Genomic DNA, 9,208 nt, shown 5'->3' on the forward strand with positions numbered 1-9,208 from the left:
CTCTATTTTTATTTGCCAGTTAATGAAATTAATCTGCTACAGCACGACTTGCCCTTCACATGGTGCTGTTGGTAATGTTGGCTTCTGCCCACTCAGTACTCAGGAAGGTGCCCAAGTCACCTTTCTGCAGCCTGAACATCAGCTTAATGGAGAGAATTCTCTTGGAGGCACTCGGCAGCCTGAGCTTGCTGAAGCAAGTAAAGCTCAGTATGATCTACTGCCATGTGGACAGCAGAGGCATGACCTCCAGATGCAGTCCCCAGTTTCTGGAACCAGAGGATGGCTTTTGCCGCATCTGGTTCTCCTAGGGATCCCATGCTTTACTGTGCATGCACAAGACCATTAAAGATGATAATTTGTGCAATGATGTGCAGCTTTCACTGACACAAAGGTAAATCCTTGCCTTGCCAGAAATGTTGGGCCCCTTATTCTGGAGCAAGCAGTGAGCAGTGCAGAAGGGAGCAAGGTGTGAACCTGGTAGAAGGCAGCTGTCAAGCTAGAAGGAAAAGGATTATTCTTCACCAAGGAGCATCCAAGATCTAGGAGAGGAAAGGCATAAAAGCTCTATGTCTCTGTTACCATTGCCATGGAAGGAATTCAAAGAGGAAGGAGACTTCTCCTGGGATTCATGGTGGAATGAGAGGGAGAGAGAGCAGGGTTCCCCAGCTGAAAGGGATAGAGGTTTGTGAGGTGAGGACAGGAAAAGGAAGGCACAGGAAGTTTCTCAGCCCACAGAAGGAAGTTGTATCTGCATGCAAAGAACCCTGACACCATGATAATTACACAGAAAATGTGAATCTGTTCAAGATCCCATGGCTGCCTACCTGGGCTCAGTAATATTGTAAAAACAATTTTCACACCCGAATGTCTGTTTTAAAGTAAACAAGAACTTGACAGAAGATTTATTTATTTATTTGTTAATTATGTGTCAGATCAGGTCTAGTCCTACTTTGCAAAGAAATTCCTGGGATGTGCACAAGCTCTCCTCTCTGCAGTGTTAAGTTCTCTGGCCTAGTCTTCCTTAGCTGTTGGGTTGACAATTTTCCCTAGGAAGAGCAGGCCATCAGTGGTTTTGTCAATAATCATCATCAGGAAGGGGCTGTTGAAGGAGATGTGAGGAGGAGGAGTAAGTGGTGCACTCAGAAATTGGAATCCTAACATAGTCACTGCAGCAGCCTCTGTGCCATTCTCTCTGACATCCACTGTGGCCTTGTGAATTGCCTGCAAGGAAACAGAGATTATAATCCAGGCACAGAAGAGAGAGAAGCAGCTGGGGAAAATTTTGCTTGCTTTAACACTGGGAGAAGTTAATTCTTAAAAGAAAACACAGAATGAATATAGAATTTTATGTGAAAAAAATACTAGTGTCCAGCCTTTCCACGACAAGCAATGTTTCAGGAAAAGTTTTCTTCAACAGAGTCAAACATGCCTGCGTGCAGAGACTGAGCAACATAGAGGATATTTATTATTCTGTTGTTTCTCGGAGTAAGATTTTGTCCTTAATACTGAACACAAAAGAAGAAATTTTTCATTTTGCATCAATTTCTGTGTAAGCAAAATAGTTCTCTCTGCAAAAACAATAGTGACAAGCTTTATAGAGTGTCTTTCTGCAATACAGCCCACAGATAAGATTTTTTTAGGACTTTCTGTGGTAGGTGTAGCAAATTCATGTTTAGAAATTCACATGAGCTATTTCACTGATTTTGGATAGCCCTCTGTTTTCTTCCTTCATTGTCTGCAATGCATCTATAATTTTCACTCATGAGTCTCTGTTTACCCTTCACCAATTTACTTGGCTTTCCAGGCATCAATCCCATATCTACAATGCAGGTATTTCCACATGACTTAGTGAGGAATGTAAGGAATCACAAATAATATATGATGGAAGGACCTCTAGAGGCTGTTGAATGCCACCAACCCTCCTGCACTGTGTCATTCTGACACCAGATGAGGTTACTCAGGATTTAATCCAATCAGGATTTGAGTATTTCAAAGGACAGAAATTTCATAAGTAATCCAGACTAGGTTTTGATCACCGTCATGGTGAATTTTTTTACATAAACCCCAATCCAAATATTCCATTTTCAATCTTTTTGGTGTTGTCCTTTGTTGTATCACAGTTCATCTGCAGAAAGAGTCTGTGTCCATCTTGTCTCTCCCTTTCTAATAAATAACTGTAGGCACTGCTAAGAACCCCCTGCTCACCCTCCCTTCTCCTGGCTGGCAGCTCTGGCTCTCCCAGCCTCCCCTCATCCATCAGTGCTCCAGCCACACGGCCATCCTGCTCACCCTCCTCTGGACTCACTCTGCCCCAGGGTGTCCATGTGTCCCGTGGATTTGGGAGCCCCAAACTGGATGTGTTGAACTCCAGAGGTAGTCTCACAAGTGAAGGATGGAGGGAAGGCTCCCCTCCCTCATGACACATGGCATATACTCCTTGGGACATTAGAGAAATCATTCTGTTTGTCTCTTGCTTGTGAAATAGGGCTATCCCTGTCCCACAAGTCTCTTGTCCATATAAATTCTGAAGTGCTCAGACAATGTAATAATGAAAGGTTTATACATAGTATAAGAATGATTATTCCCAGCCTCATGTCATAACTATGATTCTTGCCATGCATTACTTGTTTAGCACCAGCTTTTTGTGAAATTATTCCTGCTATGCTTTCCAGTGGTTTTCTTCTTCAGAGACCTTCAGCTAAGTCCGTAGGATCACTGTGCACTAAACAATTTAATATTAAACTGTAGGAACAGTAACCATTTGAGGCCTAACCTTTTCCTTCCTTTATTACCATCATTAAACAAAGTCTACACTCCAGGGGTGGGATCAGCCTATTTGTAGGATTAAACCTGCATACAAATAAAGCAGAAAAATCTCTTGATTACCATCCCTGCTTGCATACTTACTTTGGAAACCTTCAGAAGATGATCTTTTGCCACTCCAGAGAGATCAGCCTGATCACTGAACACCTCTGTCACACCCATTTTCTTAAACAGGCTCTTAACATCATAGGAGCCGGAGATAGAGAATTTTGGAAGATCCAAGTAGATTTCTCTTTTCAAAAAATAAATAAAAATATGAGTTTGTTCATGCAAGATCCCTTGAAGCAGTATCTATTGCAGGTATATCCCAAATACCCATAGAGCTAAGGCTTGGCTTTCTAAGACAGTGATAAATCTCATGTTGGAGAAGCAGAAACTGAGGTACCTGTCCCACCAGCCACGGGCTGATCCGTGGTGTGGGGGTAGTGATGGTTTATGAAAGTGACTGACTGGAAAGTATCATCCAGACTGGAGAAAAAGAAATAGTATTTTCTTTTTAATTGGATTCCTGCAACGGAAGGCAGGTTCCTGAGTGCAATCTACCCATGTGCAGGATGCTCACAGCTGGGAGCTGTGACTGGGGGAGCTGAGAGGATTCCCCTTTGGTGTGAAATCCCATGATAGCTTGTCTGAGTTAAAAAAGCTGAGTAGTGCTTGTTCCTCAGAGCTGTACTTAGCAACTCATCATGGTATCCTAAGCTTTACCTTTCCTGGATGAGTAGCTTTAGCCTATTCAATATTTCAACAAAGCCACAATTAAAATATTACCTTTCTTCAAGTGCTCTCAACCAATTAGACACCGTTTCTTTTAACAGAGCATCTTCCACCTGTTTCATTGTGTCTTTATCGGGCAGAACAAACAATGCAGTAACATTTCCTTTGTATGGCATTTCTACTACCCAGCAAGACAACTTCTCATCCCTGTGGACTTTAAAGTCATCGTTTTGATGCATCATTTTGACCTTAACAGAATTCTTGGCATCCAAGAAGAAGTCATCATCTTTTGTGATTAAACTGTTGAAAGGTTTTTCCCAAGAGCCTTTGAAAAAAAGAATGAGTATAGAATTAAAAAAAACAGAGCGACTAATAAAGGCATGTCACATTAATTGATGCTTAAAACAATATACATGAACTGTAGAGACAACAACAAGCCTATCTCAATTTAAATATGCTTGTTGCCTAGCAATGGAAAGAAACTTCACCTCTTTTCAACTGGTTTAATAAAAATCCCACAAGAAAAGTATTAAGTTCAAGCTTGGAGTGGAAAAGAGATGCATCTTTGCCTGATGAGATAATGGTAAATCTTTCACAGACCCCAACTATACAAGATTGAGGCTTATTCCTTTCATGCAAGTGTCATCTGTGTTTTACCATGTCCTGCACAACAAATACCTGTGCCTTTCAACAAATGATCATAAGTTCTGAATATCTTCAGCTAAGAACCTGCTTTTAAATTTGTATGCCATTGATCAGTACTTCTGCGGGTTCTGTTATTTTTTCTTTTTTTGAAATTTTCTCATATAGAAAATGATTCTTCATACCTGTCTTTCAAATATTTTCCTGTGTAATTTAAAAGCAGACAGACATGTTTTAAATTAGATTATAAGATATGTTAAAAATGTGAAAAAGTTTTGTTTCATAGAACTTCCAGAGCTTATTTGTATAGCCGCGACCCATGCCTGTGACTCACCTCTAAAGAAAATGTAGTTAATGAGAATCATCACGGTTTCTGAATCAAGGTCCTTGAGTAAATCAACAATTTTGCCATGTGTTTTTGTTTCCACATATGTATTGATTTCCTTTATAGCCTGTGGAAGATTCTGGAAGTTACTAGAAACAGGTTCAGCATAGTAAAAATTGGTGACACGGTCCAAAAAGTTTTGAAGCAATTCGACTTTGTTATCTATGAACAGGGCATTGCCCATGTTCAGCTGGTCTTCTCGGTGAGGGTCGTTCAGCAGCTGGAGGATGCGCTGAAATCCTTCGTGAATCTCCTGCTCCTCCATCTGTGTCAGGTTGAAGCCAAGGCCTTTCTGCAGCTCTCTGAGCGTGTTTGATCTGGCCCCCAGGGTGAGCATTGCAAAGGCAGTGGAGATACTCAGAGGAGAGAAGAAAATGTTCCTGTTGCCCGACTCATCTCGGATCTGCTTGTAAAGCTTAAATGCAAAGTCAGCATTGCTGGGGGCTAGCTTGACATGAGGCAAGTTTTCATGATCAGCCTGGGACTGCTCTTCTGGGCCTGGTACTTGTTGTACCTGCTGTTGACCCTGGACTTGAAGTCCAAGAAGCAGCAAACACAAATACAGTGCAGACTTCATTGTCCTGAACAGTTCTGTTAAGAAAGAAGAGAGCAACTTTTAGATCTAAAGAAGTTTTTCTTTACTAGATGAAAAAGATTTTTAATTCTACATACTGATTTTTAGATGTCAGTCATTAGAACTACTATTCTTTTTGTATATGCCAGTATACTTGGCCTACAGTTTATTTCTAGTCAGTTCTCTTAGATTGTGACCAAGGAGAAAGGAAATAAGACAATAATGTGGTATTAGCAGGGAAGAATCAGCTTCCCTGAGGTGTTGTGTGTGAAATAGTTCTTGTTTCTGACCAGCATGGCCTCAGTGGATTCCTAAGTGCCTTGGGGCACAAGGCTGAGTTAATGAATTTGCACCCATCTCTCTGGTGAGTTCTTTGGCAGAGGGACCACCTTTTGCTTATATGTTTCTGTGGTACCCATGGTCTTGTAATGACTTTGGTTTTCAAGCATTGCAGAGATAGCTATAGCAGTTTGTAAAATCCACCTAAATGTACATCCATTAAACTGTTTATATAATTCTGCCTCTCATATAACCTCTCTGACCCAAGACCTATATTATTTCAAGATTTTACCTTTAGTGTTTCAGCAAATTGAGGCTAAATCGAGAAAGGTTTTTGACACTCTATTTTGTACATAAGCCATCCATAAAGTTGCAAAGCTCAAGACAAAAGAGCTCAGGAAAAGCTACAGTGGAATCTGCCTTGTATTACATTGTATATGTAATTTGACAACCTTTCCTTTTCCTTCAACTGACATAAGCAAATTCTACATAACCCCACAGTCTCTCTCCTGTCTTTTTGGGGGAAGAATCCTGTGACATATTGGAGAAGAATACTCTCCATATAGTGGCTCATCTAAATTATCCCACATGACAGAAACTCAAACCCATGAAGCAAGCAGTGGCCCTCAGGGAGAGAGAGATGGTCTGAATACTGCTCATAGGAGCTGTATACTTATCCTGGAGAATGAGATTCTGCCCAGAATCTGCCTCAGGCTGTGTGTCTATGCCTGGTTCAGGTCTTGCACCAGAGTTATTATGGGGAGTTGTTATTTCCAGGTTCTCCCTTTTCTGGATGTCCGTTATGGAAAAGTGGAGATATAAGCTGTTGAAGTGCTGAGTGTAGGAGCTATGCTCAGCATGTCTAAAATGCTGGGTATAAATACTGACTCAGGAAAAAAAAAGGCATTCTAGCTCTTGATAATTCATTTTGTTCTGGTAACAATTCATTTCATAATTTCCCAGATCTGCCTTTGAGAGAGACTGATTTCTGTTGCAGGCCACTTGACTGCAAGTAGCCCGGTCTTTAAGCACATTAGACAGAAATGAAGCTGCTCACATTAGCCCTGCATCAGCCCGGAATAGATTGGGACATTGAGATTTCAACTAAATTTATTCCTCTGGGAGCAGAGACAAGGTTTTGTTCTTCATGTAGGTACTGATTGTTGGGTATTCATTTTGGACTTCAAATCCCTGTCATTCTGTCACTATAGCTAGGAGCTGGATCACGGAATGAATTATGCTTCAAACATTCAGAAAATGCTTCCAGAAGCTAAAGTAATTTCCATTTACTGTACAAAACAAATCAATCGCAGCAGTAAATAGCAGGGATTACCCAGAGCATAAATTCAAAGACTTCTAAGAAAGCATAGTATGGTACTTACTGTGCTGGACTTTTCTTTCCCAGTGCTTCTTCCCTCATTCATTTGCTTTCTAGTATTTAAGTTAACGTCCACTGGTAAAGATTAAACAGGGCAAATAAGAGTTATTTGCAGAGCAAAGAGTAAGTAAAGGATTTTTTTTGTGGATATCAAATATTTAAAGTCTTTTTCCCATCACACAGCCAGAATGATGCCAGCACCTCTCACCTTTCTAAAGGGAGAGAAAGACCAGAGACTTTGCTACTCTTGGCTCAAGCTCAACTGTACATAAAAAAGCTTTACCAGTAAATGTGGTTAATCAGTTCCTGAAAACAGAACATGAGAAGATCTGGAAAGCTCAGAAAAGGCCAAGAACATGGATTCCCTGTCCCACTGAATGTTCTGCACAGGATACCCTGATGCAACAATGCCATCTAATTAAGTACCCAAGGCAGCAGCAAGTTTGTTGAGGTACAGCTCTGCCCTGCCCTAAATGGCATTATTTGATGGCCTCAGAACATTGGTTAGCTTCTTGAGGGACCATTAATGAGTATTTTAGAAACTAGTAAAGTGAAAAGCAAAGCATAGCATAGCTAGAAAAATAACTGAAATAAGAAAACAAATGAAAGAATGAAATGGGCAAAGTTTTCCACAGCAAAATGTTAACTGAGGACAAGAGAGAAGACCTTAGCTCCTTGTGCACAGGAGAATCATGAATTACATACTATGATACTATCTTACACTAGGATCCCTCTGAGAGGAAGCTGAAACAGGCACAATTAAACTATTTAGAACGTTATTTAAGGATGAGGTGCATGGCACTTATCCTAATTAGCAATGACTAATTATTTCCATTGAATGTACATGATTTTGCCCCAGGTAAACCTACAATTTATCTACACAAAGGAATCAACCATCATTGTTATTGCCATGTAACTGCTCTCACTTACAAGACAGAGGCAGGGTTGGTGAGCATATATTCCTACAGAGAAGTTTTTTTTCCATGATATGTGCAAGTACCCAGAAAGTTTATTGCAGTATTATGCAAAATGACCAAGTCTCAGGAGCAGCAAGTATGCTGTTGCTTAACTCTAGCAAAGACAAGATATTTCTCTCAAGCCTAGGCCTGCCTACATAGATAGCATTAATCTTTCAGCCCAGTCCTAATGCTTGGCTAGCCATCTGAAGGATGCCACTGTTTCTTGAGAAGGATTTCTGGGAACAGCAAAGCTGCGGCAGTGATTCGTCTCCTTTCTCCAGGAGATGCAGCAGCACTCAGCATGTCAGGGCGAGAGTGGAAAGTTGCTTTTGTCCCTGCTCACAACTGCCAACACCAGATCCTCTGAGCCTGGCCCAAGTGTCTTCCTAGGCAAGGTTAAGACCAGCAGTTACAGCAGACCCACAGATGGCCATTTTCAAAGAATCAGCTTCCAGCAGTTCCAGACAGATCAGCGTGGGTAATGCATCCATCAGCCACGCCCAGTCCTTTGGAAATCTGCCTTGGATGCTAGGTGCCAGAAATAGAGACTCAGATAATATACGTTGCTTCTGTTGAAGGCAATGGAAAATGAGGGTGAATTGCCACACATAGGTATCACCTGCATGTCAATCAGGAAAAACACAGGGAGAGGAAAGCAGTTTGTTATTTGGCTGCACATTGCTGTTGTTGAAAATGGCTGTGTCCCCAGAACATGGGGATATGCAAGGCCAAACGAGAAATTTTGAGTAGTTGTGCAAAAGGAGAGCCATCCAGGGGAATTGCACAGAAGAGAGCTTGGAGTTCCTGGATGCTTTGAGCTAGGCGGTGGCTGGGACAGGGAGACTCTTTCTCTTGGAACCAGGGGAGTTATAAAAAGGACTGACAAACATGCTTCTCCCATTGGCCTGATGATGGTCTATAGGGAAGGAATTAAGGAATAATTTCATTATTTCTCTCTCTGCTCTCTCTGACTCTGCTCAGTTATGCAATATGTCTTGGTTCCTCCTTTTCCAACTTTTCTCCTTCTAGGAGCAGTTTCATTCCATATCATTAACTTATTTCTGTTGCTGCTTGGTCATCAGATTATCATATTTAAGTTTCTGCATTGTCATCTGATTATTATATGCTGGCTTTGCATGTTATATTTGAGGGCTTTCCAGGGCAAAGGATTTCTGACTGTAAAAACAAATTTCAGTGAGATAAATATGTACATTGCATCGGAAGTCCTTATGCAGCCATTTCTTTTTTCCCTATAAAGATGTATCATTCAAGGTATGTCTACAAAAGTTCATCTAAATTGACTTCTTGACATATGTAACACCATTAAAATCTGGAGATTGGTGTCATTGCAAAACTGGTATAAGTAGAATAAAAATAACTCCTTTCAGTAAAAATTTTATCTTTTTCTGTAGAGGGCATCCGAAATTACTTTCCATGTCATGAAAGTACGTGGG

The 9,208-nt window shown here is 40.9% G+C and overlaps 1 protein-coding gene across 1 annotated transcript; it reads right to left on the reverse strand.

Moving 5' to 3' along the window:
• Positions 1-896: 896 nt before the first annotated feature.
• Positions 897-6,827, reverse strand: LOC131084800 (alpha-1-antitrypsin-like). Its single transcript, XM_058026528.1, has 5 exons — positions 6,800-6,827; positions 4,514-5,155; positions 3,592-3,862; positions 2,908-3,055; positions 897-1,221 (listed from the first exon to the last, which is right to left on the reverse strand). Exons 2-5 carry the CDS (start codon positions 5,139-5,141, stop codon positions 1,012-1,014), a joined length of 1,257 nt encoding a protein of 418 aa, XP_057882511.1. The 5' UTR covers positions 5,142-5,155; positions 6,800-6,827; the 3' UTR covers positions 897-1,011.
• Between the last annotated feature and the right edge of the window lie 2,381 nt (positions 6,828-9,208).

Source organism: Melospiza georgiana, chromosome 6 (assembly GCF_028018845.1).
Source record: "Melospiza georgiana isolate bMelGeo1 chromosome 6, bMelGeo1.pri, whole genome shotgun sequence".
Classification (NCBI taxonomy): domain Eukaryota; kingdom Metazoa; phylum Chordata; class Aves; order Passeriformes; family Passerellidae; genus Melospiza; species Melospiza georgiana.

What these genes read in the sequence shown, in the direction of transcription:
- LOC131084800 (XM_058026528.1), bottom strand. Translation starts at nt 5,141, where the DNA reads ATGAAGTCTGCACTGTATTTGTGTTTGCTGCTTCTTGGACTTCAAGTC. An exon ending in TAACTACATTTTCTTTAGAG is followed by an intron (nt 3,863 to 4,513) that starts GTGAGTCACAGG and finishes TTTTTTTCAAAG; the next exon opens with GCTCTTGGGAAAAACCTTTC. An exon ending in TTGAGAGCACTTGAAGAAAG is followed by an intron (nt 3,056 to 3,591) that starts GTAATATTTTAA and finishes TTTTTTGAAAAG; the next exon opens with AGAAATCTACTTGGATCTTC.